The 15,673-nt window shown below is 45.2% G+C and overlaps 2 protein-coding genes across 2 annotated transcripts in view; both read left to right on the top strand.

Moving 5' to 3' along the window:
- The window catches only part of LOC128081490 (serine protease inhibitor Kazal-type 5-like), a 76,322-nt gene extending 70,804 nt beyond the window's left edge, over positions 1–5,518 (top strand). The window contains exons 12-13 of the mRNA XM_052684767.1: positions 95–147; positions 605–5,518. Coding sequence (XP_052540727.1) covers positions 95–100 — 6 coding nt within the window. The 3' untranslated portion in view covers positions 101–147; positions 605–5,518. The remainder of the gene's footprint in view (positions 1–94; positions 148–604) is intronic.
- Positions 5,519–5,626: 108 nt separating this feature from the next.
- On the top strand, positions 5,627–15,467 carry LOC128081489 (ovoinhibitor-like). The gene is given in 17 exon segments (XM_052684766.1): positions 5,627–5,831; positions 6,595–6,614; positions 7,407–7,543; positions 7,719–7,779; positions 8,050–8,183; positions 8,613–8,673; positions 9,537–9,673; positions 10,129–10,189; positions 10,827–10,963; positions 11,199–11,259; positions 12,278–12,411; positions 12,493–12,553; positions 12,671–12,698; positions 12,701–12,732; positions 13,773–13,909; positions 14,298–14,795; positions 15,275–15,467. Coding segments are annotated over 16 exon segments (1,500 nt in total). The 5' UTR covers positions 5,627–5,641; the 3' UTR covers positions 14,407–14,795; positions 15,275–15,467.
- The last annotated feature ends 206 nt before the right edge of the window (positions 15,468–15,673 follow it).

The following is a 15,673-nucleotide window of genomic DNA, read 5'->3' as shown; positions in this document are numbered from 1 at the left end:
TGTCTGAAGGGGCTGTCGTCTAGGTCCTAATGCTCTGCCAGCGTAAAACAGTAGTTGTGCTTGTGGATAGACTTATTTTGCTCTTTCTTTCCAGAAATAATGGAGTTCAGACTGCCAGCAAATACCAGGGATCAGCTGTGACCAAAGGTACAGTGGTGCGGTGATTTGCTCCCTCTTGGACAACTTGTCCACGTTTCACAAGGGTTTGGGTGTCAAACCTTGCCTGGGCAGGCTGTGGGGTATGTCTGGGGCAAAGGGCTCTGCAACACACCCTTCCCTATTGCCACAGCACAACGATGGGGTGTGTGTCTTCTGCAGAAGTAGCAGGGTGAAGGGAAGCCCCTGCTGAGGGGGCTGAACCCATTGGGATATGCAAATATCATGAAGACTTCATCTCTACTGGGCTGGGCCTTGCCCGTTCCTTTTCCCCTCAGGTATCCCTGCAGAGGGAAAGGATGCTGGCAGAGCAGAGTACTGCAGTTCCCTATCACAAGGAGGTGGAGGTGGTCCAAAGCAACCCAGCTTTGAGCTTTCCTCGTGGTTCTTCTATGTCCCTTGCCTTTTGGAACTATAGTAATAAACCATCTGCCCCCTGTTTCTCTAGGACAAGTAAAGGAAGATCTGATGTCAAGCACCAGGGAAGCTGCTGAGTTCCCAGTGCTGTTGGATCCACCTTCATCCCCTTCTGCAGCCAACAGGCCTGTCCTTGCTCAGGTGGAGGGTGAAGGGCTGTGGGGACCCAGTGGTGGCTTCCCACGTTGGCCCCACGCATGTTGTTGTAGTCGCTGCTCGGCTCGGGCTCTGCCGCCTCGCTGTGTCTTAGCATGTTTCTACAATAAAGATAACTCCACAGCGTCCTGTTGCTTTTCTTCACTGAGCCTCACAGGAGGGACGTGTGAGTCCCCGGTCCGGCTGCTCGCCACGCGTCCCTTGAGCACTAAGCACCAAAACCCAAGTGAAGATGTCAGACACAGAGAAGAAGAATGTGGTCTGTGTTCTGTTAGTAGGGACCAGCAGTTGGGTTCTCTGGCTCGCTGTAGGGCCTTGGGTGTATCTCTTTGTCTCCCTTCAGCCCTTTTCTCTTGCCTGTAAAAATGGACATTAAAAGATGCTTACCTACCTCAGAGGGTTGTTTGGAGATTTTAATTGGTTTGCATTAGAGAGTTCCACAGATGGAACTCTATTCCTACGCACCAATCCTGGAGTGCAAGACCTTTAACTGTTGCAGTCATGCCTCTTCCAGCCAACACCCGATGGGCCGTGTGTATTTCCTGTTCTTTCGTTTATGGCTGTTACTTAAAGCAAATATGTTCTTATTTGTGTAAACTTTATTGCAGGACATTTCCAGAAGACCTTGAGTGAACGTACAGTGTTTGAGTCCACTTTAGCTGTGACCTGATCTGCAAATACTCTCTGTTGTAGATAAGGCCAGAGTGACTTTCAGGTTTTGGCAGAATTTCACTCAGTGCCAATTAATTTGGCTCCCTCCACAGATATTGATTTTTTTTTTTTTTCAATTAAGTTATCACGATCTTTTTTTTCTTAATGCAGCTAATGAAAATCGATTTTTTTACTCTCATAAAGTACTTCCGCATGTATCACATTTATCTGTCTATAGCTTGATTATCAGCAGGCTTTGACACAAGATTAATATTTTGTGTGCTGATTTTTATTTTTTTTTTAATGTGTGCAAACACTGTGGTTTAGAAATATGTTATTGCTACTTATTTCTACGTGGGAAAATCCCACCTCACAGTTATGCATGGCAGAAGTCACCAGTTGGATCCAATTTAGCTGTTTCTAGGGATGCAAGATTCCTCTGCTTAGAGCGGGTGAATCCTTGAATGTTATTTATACCTTCTGAGAAAAATGAATATGAGATGGTAAAAATGTGCACTAACGATGTCTGCTCACTGATTCCAGCTAAAATCGTGTGCAGGGACCTCTATGTGATTTTTGTAAAAGCAGTACACGATTTGAAGCTTAAAATAGGTTCTTGCAAATGAAAATCGGCGCACTTGAGAGCGCTATTATAACTTGCAGTGATTTCAAGCATTTAGATTTTGAAATAATCATCCATAAAACCTGCATTAATTGTCCTCCAAAACCAATGAGCTGATGAGGAGGGTGCCCTAGTAGCCTCTTCTGCTGGATTTGAGCACCTTCTGAATTTCTCCTGCTACCAGCAGAAATTATGCACAGAAATCATAGCTGGTATAAGGGTTTATTAATCAGATTACAAAACTGCTAAGAAGGCACACAGCAGTGTGTGCTAAAGCTGCCTGTGCTGTAGTTAGTGAGCCTACCATAGGTAGCAATGCTAACTCCTTCCTTTTAGCAGGTTTACCCACTGCTCCTTCTTCCATCATTCCTTCCTCTTGTAGGGCCTGCTTTTGCACTTTGATCCGGTGGCTTGCAGGCGATGTCTGTCCCCAGCAGTGCTCTAAGCAGCTGACCTCCAGGAAGGGCTCCGGGTGAGCGATGCAATGTGTCATTTCCACAGGGTTCCTAAGAAGGAGGAGGCAAAAAGATCAAGAGGTGCTCCAAATATATTATCCTGTCCTCTGTTTTGCTCTTGGTTTCTCTTTGTGGTGCCCTTTAACACTGTAAAGAGACCGTAGCAGTCCTCTATGAACCTGGAAAGGTATCAGCACTCTGGGAAGTCTTCAGTTTGCTGTAAATTGCACTTTATTACAGATGTTTCTTCTGCCAAGACCCACTGACCCCATGTGGCTCACAGTGTTTTCTAAGGCTTTGCAGGACTGGTGTTATGAATTGGCAGCCTCCAGGCCTCTCACAAATCTCCTGCTTCTCACAGCGTTTCTTCAACTTCTCCCAAGCACAGCTGGGTTTTGAGCTCAACTGCTCCCTGCAGGGGCTTGAGCCTCCTGCTTTTTTTGCATAAAAGGTGTCAGGTACTTATGCAATCCTTAAGGGCATGCAAATGCTGCTCTGAGGACTGTTGATTCTGGCAAAACCCTTTGCAGACCTTGTACTCCCTTGCTATTTCCCAATCGCTGCAGTCTAGCAGCTCTGCCCACCAACTCCCATGGCCAACAGAGCAGCAGTCTGTGCATGCTGCAGCGCGATGTGGAAAGCGATGATTGCATGAAAGTGTGATGCTATGGTACGGCCTCTGCAGGAGCCTGACACTGTTTGCGTAGGAGGACCCCGTGTGTCTGCTGCAGAGCTGTCTCGTGGCTGTCCGTACATCCCTAGGATGCTGGACCCTTCCAAGCAACCACAGCATACGGATCCCTGAGGGTTTCAGCCTTGTCTCCCTGGATTATCACAGGTTCAGCTCTGTGGTCCATCTGATTTATATTTGGGGTCTGATGAACAGGCTTTTCTCTCAGGTCTTTAAGGCTCCTATTTAGCTCCTTTTGGTACATTTCCCTGCACTACAAGTCTCCCTGCTACACAGAGCTCTTGTCCAAGATTTGGCACCTGCCCTACTTCAGCCCTCTGCAGGAGACTTCTTGCTAAGCAGCCCTTCAACCAGGTCTGCAATACATGGCAAAGAGCTGGAAGAGGTCTACAGTACTTCCCCAGCATGAAGATACGAGCGCTCTTTTTGAGTAGGTCACTGAAGGCAGTAAGATGTCAATACAACCAACTGCAAAATACGAAGCCACATGAAAATTCACAGTTTACCTTGATGCTGAAGGGCTGAAAAGAAACACCGTGCTGTTAGCACAGGCACTCTGCTGGCAAAGTGAAAATGAGCAAAGAGGATGAGATGGACAGATAGCTGATGGAAAAAGCTCTTCCTAATTGCTCCACAGAGCAGCTAGCTTGCCTGCAGGGCTGCAGCATGGGGCTGCTTGTGCATTATGCAGAGACCCCAAGACCGGTGCTGTTTGCCTTAGCAAAGGCACAGCTACAGCTGCAGCGATATTTTCTAGATGTCATTTCCTTCCCTACATTACTGACAGGTGTTTGCTGTTCTGTCCCTTTAATCTGTATCCTATAGCAAACATTCCTTGAATTTAATAACTTAGCTGGAAGACAATTGCTGTGATCTTGATAGAACATGCTGAGTCAATCTATTTTAACTGCAGATTTAGTTTGCAAATACTGTCTCCTTGCCGATAAGATTCAGGTGTCATCTTTGTGGACATTGGCAGGAATTTTCTTGACCGTGACAGGCTTTACAGAGTTTGGCAATTAAGCTGTCAAGACACATTTTCTTCTGCCAGGACGCACTAATTGATGATAGTCTTGGCTGCAATAGGCACAGAGAGATGGATATTGTAATCAGAATGAATAGAGGTCCTTCTAGTTGAGAGCTACATTGGTCCAAAGGTTTGGAGTCCTTGACATTTGGTGATACTGAGATAAGGAACAAGGCAGGAGATATCAGAGCTGAATATCAGATACGGTATGAGAATAGACAGACCTGGAAATGGTTATGTTCTGGCTGGAAATGTTGATATCTGGGGAGGTTTTAACTCTGTGGATGCATACTGCAAAGTACTAATATTAGCAGAGCTACTGGATGTGAGAGCAAATAGAGTTTTCCATTAAGTAATCCCAAAAATCATGTTCTTGTTGGTTTGCTTTTCAAGTGCGAGGGGTGTTGGAGATGTACTTCCCTTAGAAAATAAACCTGATGATTCAACCTGAGCTCGCTCTGTTTAAATCACACTGAAAGTAGATCTGCAAATAGGAATTTTGATTAGTGAGTACAAAATATGAAAGATTAAAACTTGGCAAAGCTAGGATTCTGGTTGAGAAAACTGTTTTGTTTTTGTGTTCAATCTTTACAGTTTATAAAAATCTACTTAAGGAGAAAAACTCATTTAGAACCCATCCAAGCTATGCTACTTTAGTACTGGGCAAACCTTCAGGAGATGTTTGAAGAAAACTGAAGACGTGAAGTATAAAGGAATGATTAATGTGCACAGTAAACTTGCTTGGAAGGTAATCACGCATGGGCTAATATCAATCTTTACAAAGTTGGCAGACTTCCTAGATAAAGGAAGTACAGTAGATCTAGTCTACCCAGGCAGCAAAAGCATTTGACCTGTTGCCCTGTGGGGTGGTGTCACCTAGGCTTGGTGAGGGAGGTCAGGGTGAGGTTATGGGGGATGTGGAAGTGTACTGCAGAGGAGCAGGTGGGGTACCCACAGGAGTTAGCAGTGAGCAGACAGAAAAGTGGATCTGAGGACCAAACTTCACATTTTTGTTCCTTGCATTAATGCATAAAAAGCAGACACACAGAGCAGATTGCTGCTGTTGGTTTTCTTTTATTTAAGCAGCAGAAGAGCAGGATTTCTCCCACAGAGAATGGGGTGACCTTCTAGGCTGTGATTGCCTGGGCTCAAGCTGAGATGAAATGCAGTGATGAGGAGCACAAAACCACGCTCTGAGGTTAAATAATGAGGGCTTCTGCTATCTGTTCAGAGCTCAGTTAAAATTGCAGAGGAGGAGGAAGACCTGACTGTGTGTAGCCAGCCATAGGGCAAATGAGAGCTGCGGCACACCGGGGCAGATCCGGGAGCAGAGGGGCCATGGGATGTTCCTTGTTCCCTGGCTCCCCTTAAGACACACAAAAGGCCCCTTCCTGGCAATTGTGCCCACGTCAATCATTAGCTAGAAACCCTGAGCTGGGTAAATACGTTTTTGGCTTCCCGTCTTGATGACAGATTGGGTGTTACATCACAAGGTGGGACCATTTGATATGACAACACGCTATATATTCCTGCTGTTACCTCTGCCCTTCCTCTCCCACTTTGAGAGTAAGCAAGCTGTGTGGGCCTCGAGTCGCTCTGCCATGAAGACTGCCAAGCAGTTTGTACAGGTGGCTCTGGCCCTCTGCTGCTTTGCAGGTGAGTGTTTCCTACTATACCATATAGGTGACTATAGCTAGATGAGAGACTAGACTATCTGTGAGAGTATTTGGACGTAGTAATGTGTTAGAGAACTTGTTCCATGAAAGAATGTTCTTTCTGAGAGCACAACAAAACACTAGACTTCAAGATCCAGGCTTCAGCAAACCTTATACAGGCGACTGTTTTCATCATGGTTTATAGGAGCAAATTGCTGAGGGAGCAGTGCTAAGTGCAGGGCAGGAGTTTGCACGTGGAAGTGCTGCGTACAACAGCGAAGCAAAGCTGTGTGAAATGGCATCTGTGTCCATGTAAGCAACACAAACACTGCATTTTGTATCATCTATAAATTTTCTGTGTTGTTCCTGGTAACTGAGAAGTTTGTTGTGGGAAGGACAGTGCTAGTGGTCAACAGTCACCTGAAATGTGCATGTCTGAGCTCTTGGAAGTCAAATACAAAGTCTTGCAGAAGAGTTTAAACTCAGTGCAGGCTTGAAAATACCTGCATTTCTTCCCTGAAGCATCTTAAGAACTGGCTAACACACGTGGCCTCCTACTGAAAGTGCAATGAAACTTCATTTAATAACCTCTGATTCATGTTATGAATGTACACCACTGGCATAATGCAAAATTGCATTTTCTTAAACCCAATAAGCCAATCGACGACAGTCTCTAAATGTAACTGTTTCATGAAAAGATTTGCATATGACATCTCTGCATATTAGTAATATGTGTTTGTTTTCTGTCTCCACTTTTCTTTTAGATATTACCTTTGGAATTGAGGTGAGTTACAGATTTTTTTTCCATTTATTCTTTTCTATTCCAGGCTTCTGGTCAAACAAGAACAGTATATAATTACCTGATGAGCAAGTGGATTAATCTAACGAAAGCCTGGTTGCTCAAATAATACTTGCCAGTGCATGATTGAATGATATTGCCAAGTCACGAAAAAGTAAAACACACCCATTTATACTATTTTCTGTTCATGAACTAAAATGAAGAAAGAAAGAATTATGTGATCCTATTATGTTAACTTTTGCATATAATTGAGTTAGTCCAAGTCAAGGAGCAGTAGTTACCTTCTTGAGAGGAAAGCTATCTTAAGATGATAAGCTTGAAAGCATCAAAGACATGATGCTGGTATCTTTTTCTATACAGTAAGACATACAGTACAGTGTTCCTGCCTATACCCATATCAAAGCGAGGAAAGCAGCAGGGTCTGTGTGGTGCATTTGTCTGCAGGTTCTTCCCACGCAGTTATGAGATTCCTGCAAATCACCAGAGACTGCAGCGTGATTGGAAAAGATCAGATTTTGAGTTGAGCGGCTGCGGAGCATGGCCAGGCTCCCAATTACCAGCTGCCTTCGTTAGGCACTGTCTTACACACAGCTCTCCTTTCTCCATGTCATGCCTCCCCCAGTCCTCTGCAGGAAAGCGTGATCAGAAGATTCCTATCTCCTGACTGCCTGAACAGATTCCAAATGATGCCTCAGGTGTTTGTCCTGGCAGGAGGTTGCCAGGCTGCCTTTCATTGTGGGCGCTGACCCTAGGGCTGACGTTGTGCTGCTTCCACAGGTTGATTGCAGTCTGTATGCCAGCGGCATTGGCAAGGATGGGACGAGCTGGGTAGCCTGCCCGAGGAACCTGAAGCCTGTCTGTGGCACAGATGGCTCCACATACAGCAACGAGTGTGGGATCTGCCTCTACAACAGGTGAGCTTTGTGGAAGCCCAGGGGAGCTGCGGGGCAGGAGAACTGAGGGCGACAGCTCTGTCCCCAAAATGTGGGCTGTGTGGAGGAGTATGCGAGTTAGCACCAGGGTGCTGACCTCCAGCCGGGGGTGGTGGCTGCTCTCTGCAATCTCTGACACAGGTCTGCTTCCTTCTAGGCAACACAGTGCAAACGTGGAGAAGGAATATGACGGAGAGTGCAGGCCAAGGCACATTACGGTAAGTCCAACGGGAAGACAAAGTCTTGCTCTGTTGGTGCCCGCAAAGAATTTTATTTTATAGAATCAAGGAACAGATGGGGTTGGAAGGGACCTTACAAATCATTGGGCTCTAACCCCCTGCCCTGGGCTGGCTGCGCCCCACCAGATCAGGCTGCCTGGGCTCCAATCAAATCAGCATCGGGCAACGTCCAGGGATGGGGCACCCACAGCTCTCTGCTCAGCCTGTTACTTGTTTACTTATTTATTTCCATTCCTGCTGTTCTTACAGGTTGATTGCACTCAGTACCACCGAGTTGTAAGAGATGGCAACGTCATGGTAGCCTGCCCAAGGATTCTGAAACCAGTCTGTGGCTCAGATAGCTTCACTTATGACAATGAATGTGGGATTTGCGCCTATAATGCGTAAGTCTTTTCTGTAGAACATCTTTCTGGGTAATTAGAAATAGCTAAGTCTCTTGGAAACGCTTATGTAAAACACTTTCTAAGTCTTTTTTAGGGTAGACGTTACTGTGAGACTCTTTGAAGCTGGCTACTTGTAATTCTCCAGCCAGCTGCAAATTTCTTCCCCATTCTCAGTCTGTGCCCATGAAGGGAATCATGAAAAAGACAGAGGACAACCCACAGCAGAGGCATGAATAGATCAAAGTGTTGTTCAGTGCTGTATGATATGGAAATACCATGCATTTTCTGCTCATGAGTGGTTGCTACCACCTGTGGGCTGCATCCAGACCTCTCAGCCATGCCTTACATGATGGGTGGAACTTTGCTTTCTTGCCCGAGTATCTCAGCTTTTTCTCAGGGCTTCCTAACCAAAACAGCTCTTTCTTTCAGAGAACATCGCACCAACGTTTCCAAACTGCATGATGGAGAATGCAAGCTGGAGATTGGCTCAGTAAGTGTAATAGAAATACAAATCCATCTCCTAGGGCTGTTAATAGAGAGAATCCCGTTGATTTACCTAAGAAAATGTATGACAGGGCTGGCCAGGGGTTCTGGTACACGCTCTTGCTTCCTGCCTGGTGTGGGTGGCTTTTGAAACAAAGCGGCAAAGGAAGAGGCCCCAGATTTTCCGTGAGTTGTGCTGTGCAGATTGGCAGGTTTCTCTCTGGAGGTGACAAGCATTTCCACCCTTTGTAACAAGCATTCAAAATTCCAGTGCTGGTAGCTTTGTTAGATAAAGTGAGATTCATAAGAGAGCCAAGCATACATATTTATAGGGCGTAGCTTATTGTATATTTATACTGGGGTAATAGTCCAGTGCCTCAGGAAGAAAAGCTTGTACATTGCAGCACAAAAATTCTGGGATGCAGGGAGCCTGTTTTCTAACAGATTCCTCCTTTATCACTTCAGCTGCCATGCTTAACTGCAGGGAATCTGAATTATTAAGTAATCACAGCACTGGAGAAGGAAGGAGAAAAACCAACACAAACCAAAACAATATTAATCAGATTTCCAGCTGTTGAAAAATATTTCCCACCTAATTCAAGACTGTTGTGTTGATGAGAAAAAGACTGAAAAGTCTGTAATGATCCTCTGCCTGAAGGCTTCGTTCTCTAAGAGAGGTGCTATTTCTTGTCTCCTAGAGAATTAGGGTAGCATTCCGAAAGCCATTTCTGATAGATAATTTAGTTAATGTATCAGGGCTTTCCCTGTCACAAAAACTAGGAAGCCTGGAATACAGAACGGAAAAGTGTTACACTGACTTTTCCCGCATAGCACAGGCTCTGGGAGGGCTTATTCTCCTTATTTCAACAGGTTGACTGCAGTAAGTACCCATCCGCAGTCTCTGAGGATGGCAGAACATTGGTAGCCTGTCCAAGGATCCTGAGCCCGGTTTGCGGCACAGATGGTTTCACCTATGACAATGAATGCGGGATCTGCGCCCACAATGCGTAAGTGCTGCTCATATCCCACTCCTCCAAAGTAGCCAGCAACACTTTGCCATGCTGGTAGGCTTCCTTCTACGTTGCTGCTTATGCTTGTTTCTTCAAGTCTCTTAAGAACTGGATTTTGTTGTTGTTTTTACCGAGTTTTCTTCTGATGCCTTCTTCGTGATCGTGAGGGGAAATCTGCAAGATTCAGAACACAGCTCCTTGGATTAGTCCGTGGGCTGGGCAGTGACTGAGCAGAGAAAGAAATAGTTCAGAATGTTGCTTTAAATAACATGAGAAGACGTGATGAGCTTGTTAACGAGCAGAGTAATGTAGCTGTATCAATACAATCACCCAGAGAGGCCGAAGCCCTCTGTTAGGTATCTGCTTTAGGCTATGTCTGGTTCATTCTGCATGCAAGTGTTTAAACCAAGAGCTAAAGTGTCTGCTTACTTAACTTTATCTCCCTCTTTCAGAGAGCAGAGGACCCATGTCAGCAAGAAGCACAATGGAAAATGCAGGCAGGAGATTCCTGATGTGAGTATACAACATAAGGTGTATTTCTCCCCTTGCCTCAACCCACTGAACTATTTTCTGAGGCCACATCTACTCTGCAAATGAGCTGGCTTGAAGCCTGCCTCTCTGCACGTGTCTTCTGGGATGTGCCAACATGTATCCAACACACAAACAATGTGGAAGTTGGTCAGGAAGAACTTAGGTCTTCTTTTAAGGATGATCTCTAAATGTGTTGCCAGAAAAGTCCTTTACTATTTTCTTGCCTTCTTTTGTTTGATTCTGTAGTGCAGAATGAAAAGGAGATGATATATCTTTTTTTTTTTTTTTTTTTTTTTCTTTTTTGCCATATCTTGCAAATTGTTTCAGTAGGTTGTGACCCCTTTAGATCAGAAGTGAAGCTCACTGGCATTTGGGATTGCTTGAGCTGTTTGCCCTGGTGATTTGGCATCTGACAGATTATACAGTGCCATATACCTCCTCCTGGGCATAAGAGAGTTTCTGCAGAGCTGACTCAGACTGACTTTGAGAGAACTGAAGTGTAGCACCAGTGTTGTTTCAGCATCCCAGCATAAAAGACACGGAGAGCAGCAGGAGGCAATGCTAAGTTTTGTCTTTGAGAAAAGGACTTTTCCAGGGCTGACACTTCTACTTCTTGCAGATTGACTGTGATCAATACCCAACAAGAAGAATCGGTGGTGACAAACTCCTGGTGCGCTGCCCAAGGATTTTGCTCCCAGTCTGTGGCACAGATGGATTTACTTATGACAATGAGTGTGGCATTTGTGCCCATAATGTGTAAGTGCAGCATACAAGACTTACTTTGGAACGACTAGTCATGTTAGTACTTCAGATGGCTTCCCCCTGATGTGATCCTCAGGGAGCTGTGGGAGAGCCAGCTAACAGCTGAGCATCCTATGAGGGCTGTGGCATTTGTGCAGAGGAAAAAGAGAATGGGTCTGCTACAAGTAGACCTGAGAAGGCTGTTCCTGCTTAGAAATCACACTCCTTAATGACAGCCTCTCCCTTTCAGACAACATGGGACTGAGGTTAAGAAAAGCCATGATGGAAGATGCAAGGAGCGTAGCACCCCGGTAAGTGTCAGATGAGTGCTGTCTCCTGTATTCCTGCCTTGTGGGTGCAGAGGTTGCTAACCAGGGTCTGTCCATTCAGGCCACAGAGAAGGGGAATGGGCCAGGACTTGGGTGACGAAGTGTCCCAATACTGCAGGTCTCTGGAGGGAAATGTCAGAGCCCATTTTAGCACAGTAGGAGAGGAAGAGCAGAAGCTGTGTTAGATGCCTGTGTACTCATTCAGTGCTGGGATTCCCATTGCAGCAGACAGGTTAAAAAATTTTCATACTGTGGTCAGCCAAGAAAAGGCTGCTCACAGAATGCTTGCAGAAATAGCTCTATAAACATGCACGGTAACAATATGTGCTGATAATATCTCAGCACATTTATTCTGCTTATGCAGAGCAGCTCTAAAACACTGAAAATAACTTTGTGCATCTCAAGGGAATGCTGTACCTTTTCTATAGTAAAGACACACTGTTATAATGCTGTCTTTGCTATAATTTGCTCTTGGATGTGTGGGGAATGTGGATAATAAGAGATACTACACAGGAGAAGGTATGCAAAACAATTGTGAAGTGTCAGAAGCTTCTCTAGTGTAGACTGACTTGCAGTGCTGTCAGTAGATACTTGCTTATTTATCCTCAAGTATTGGAACTGTTTTTAAACACTGTGAAGATTTTTGCAACAGAGGCTGGTGGGACAGTTTCCTGTTGCTGTTTTGAAAATGCAGAAACAAAATCTAAGGCTTAGTTAAGTCAGGCATGACCTAATGTCAAACCGGATGTAATGCCGAACTCCTCATATCAAATTCCTTTGAATAATGCTTGTTTTGGGGCATACGCTACATAAGGAAGATTATCTTTCTGGTCTGCTATTTCTTTGCATTCCCTTTGTTAGCAAACAGTACCAAACCCAACTACAATTAATTCATTTATAACGGGGAGACTAAACTGATATCAACCCTGATTTTCCTGTGGCTCGAGAGACAGTCTGTCTCCCAGCAGCTGACTCAGCATCGTTACTGTTTTCTCCCCAGCTTGACTGCACCCAGTACCTGGGCAATAGTAAGAATGGTGAAGCCATTGCCGCCTGCCCCTTCATCCTGCAGGAGATCTGTGGCACTGACGGTGTCACCTACAGCAACGACTGTGCTCTGTGTGCCCACAACATGTAAGCCCTGCAGGTCACCCGCTCATGTATCACCATGGCTGCGTGTCGAGCTTTGCCAACTCTGTTTTCTCTCTCTTCCAGTGAATTAGGAACCAGCGTTGCCAAAAAGCATGATGGGAGGTGCAGAGAGGAAGTTCCTGAGGTAAGTGATAGATAGGAAAACAGGAGCTTGAGGTGATGCTTTATTGCCTAGCATGCACAACGCTGGCTGGTTTTGGTGATGCCGTGTTGTGCCCTCCTGCTGCCATCCTTCCTGCAGGTAAACATCAACCCTGGCAGCAGGAACGCTGTGCAGTCAGGGAAAGAAAGAGAAGAAGACAGGTGAGGAATGAGTTATGAGACAGGTAGCATATATGATTTAAGGCATTACAGGAAGAAATGTCTTTCCCACAGCAGCCTATCATACCTGCTATGGGAGTGTAGCTATCTGTTCTGGCAGTATGGAAAGGGACATAGAGCACCTCCAGGTACTTGGTGCCTTCTGGATACCTGTGCTGTGCAAAGGGATGTTCTACAAAGATTAGAAAACTACCTGCATTTTGGATGCTTATACCTAATGTATCAGAGGATTCAAGCCCCTCTTACTTTTTATTGTAAATGTGATATACTGTAATGTATACCAACAATGAATCTTATAAAAAATACCAGATAAGCTATATGTGGCTTGCTCTAAACTATTTACGCTCACTGGGGAATAGAAAAACAAAGCCATCTCATTATCATGTGTTTGAAAGAGTCAACGTTGTGAGTCAGATATTTCATTTCTATACAAACAGACTATGAAATGTCATTGCTTTGTTTCCTGGATATGCTCTGTGCTCAGACCAAGATGCATAAATCAGTGAGGAAGAGCTCGCACTGGAGAAACTGGGATAGCTAAAACTCAATGCCGGTTCTTCAAATGGCATAAATCATTTTGAACTGCTGTCTGTCCTTCTGGCTGGTTGCAACACACAGAACCAGCCCCTTGCAACAAAAGGCATGTCAGCACATCTCCTCAATTCCTGTGGGCCATGACACACTCCTTGGTCACACTGAGCTTCTCTTGCAGGAAGTGCATAAATCATAGCAGTTTGTTTTGCAGATTATTTACGAGCTGCATTTTGCAGTGTCCCAGTTGTTCAGCAAGCTCTAAGGGCATCATGATAAATGCAGAGCTGAATGAGTGATACGCGCCTTCAAGCTTTGATTCAGTCTTCTCCAGCATGAGGCTGTGACAGAAAATTGATAGTTTTCAATGAAGAATGAGTCAATACATAACCATAACCCATCCTGTGGCAGATCTTGAAAGGCAGAGGCGTAAGCAGGGGGGTTGTGCCTGAGTTCCCTTATACAGAGTATTTGCTGCCTTTGTCTCCCAGCTTGACTGCAGCAAGTACAGAACCTCCACACTGCAGGATGGCAGGGAGCTGATGGCCTGCACCATGATCTACGATCCAGTCTGTGCTACCAATGGCGTCACCTATGCCAGCGAATGCACGCTGTGCGCTCACAACCTGTGAGTACTCGTTCTTCTGCAGGGGATCCACTATGGCTGTGATTGGACACATCTCTGAGTGCTGAGTAACATGTGAGGGCTCTGTCTAAAACCTCGTGCTGCATGGGTCCTGCTTATCCCTGTTGCCATGATTGGTGTTTGAGATGGGTGTTTATCAAGGCCCACTGCCCCCAAAGACCCAGAAAAGAGGTTCACGGCCTGGGAAAACACTATTCCATAAGACACATCCCTGGTCTTTGAGGGCATGTTCTTGCTAATGCTGCTCATGTAATGCTTAGCTAATTAATCTGAAAATGTCCCATGTACCACATGGGAACAAGGTTGTGCTCTTATACCATGGTTGTGAATGGGAAGGGTTTCTGCTAACGTCCATCTCTCCTTCCTCCAGGGAGCAGCGGACCAATCTTGGCAAGAGAAAGAATGGAAGATGTGAAGAGGATATAACGAAGGCGAGTGGAAAAGGATGGGAACAAAGAGCTGGATCTGATGACTGTTAGAATCACAGGGGACTGTCCTCTGTTCCACTTCAAAAACGGGGGGAGCAATGTGCAGCCCTGGGGAGGTCCTTTGGGAACGTCACACTGGTTGTAGAATATCTGCCATCCATCCCATGGGAATGGACATGGCAGTGCACAGGAATAGCGTGAGGTCTCATTCCTCACCAGGAGGAACTCAGTTGGTTATTGCCGTGATTTTCCAGTTTCACTCTTTGTGCTGGGGAAATTCTGTTTGATCCCAGGCAGAGACTCATGTCTTCCTTGTGTGTGCAGGAACATTGCAATGGGATCCAGCAAGTCTCTCCCATCTGCACCATGGAATACATACCCCACTGTGGCTCTGACGGCAACACATACGGCAACAGGTGTACCTTCTGCAATGCGTACCTGTAAGTATAGGAGTGAAACCCTTCCTGTAACTGCTACAAATGAAGGGTTGATTTTGTTTTTCACTAATTCTTTATGGGTGTGTGCTAGACATTTCTGATGCACCATGACTTGTGCAAGGTGGTTTTTTTTTTTTGCTTTTTAAGAGAAAATGCAAAGCACCCATTTCTGCCAATCTGTATGTGGCTTCCTGTTTTATTTAACTTCAAAGACATTTTTCTAATTTTCACCAAGCATACAGTTTTGTCCCACAAGCTCATCAGGGTATGGGGAGAGTACTTCACCAAACTAGCTGGAGTGTTTCAAATGTGTGAAACCTGTCATCTTTCCTTTGATGTTCATAATGAAAGGAAGTAGTTGGCCTTTTGAGACTGTTCTTTATCTTCCGTCAGTGTTATCAACATTTGGGCTAGTAAGGAGAGGAACAAGGCCGCAGCACAAAGTCTATTCTGTGTCTAATTCTTTCTTCTCTTTTCACTAGGGAGAGCAATAGGACTCTCAACCTCGTGAGTATGAGCGCATGTTAACTCTGCACTGGAGTCTGGCGTGAGAAACAACCTGCCTTGCACATGAGTCTTCATGTACCAATATTCCCCAACAGTTCTCCTTCAGCTTGTTTTGTGTTCTAAGCTCTCCAAACACCTTTTTGGTGAATAAACTCACTTGGCAACATTTATCTGTCTCACCTTAGTGTCACATTTCATGCCTTTTTCCCTTTCTCCTCCTCAACATGGTACACAGTGGTGCACACTGATTCTTCTGTTGATGTTGGCTCTGACAGCCAATGTGGGTAAAGTTCTTGCCATGTGTCCCTGTTGTTTTAACTTCAAAAAGGGGCCTGGGCTCCCCTTAGAGCTCTCAGGCATTTCCTTAATCTTCA

Source organism: Tympanuchus pallidicinctus, unplaced genomic scaffold (genome assembly GCF_026119805.1).
Source record: "Tympanuchus pallidicinctus isolate F22 unplaced genomic scaffold, pur_lepc_1.0 scaffold21, whole genome shotgun sequence".
Taxonomy (NCBI): Eukaryota; Metazoa; Chordata; class Aves; order Galliformes; family Phasianidae; genus Tympanuchus; species Tympanuchus pallidicinctus.
The sequence above is the reverse complement of the archived record's forward strand: the minus strand, read 5'-3'. Positions and strand labels throughout refer to the sequence as shown.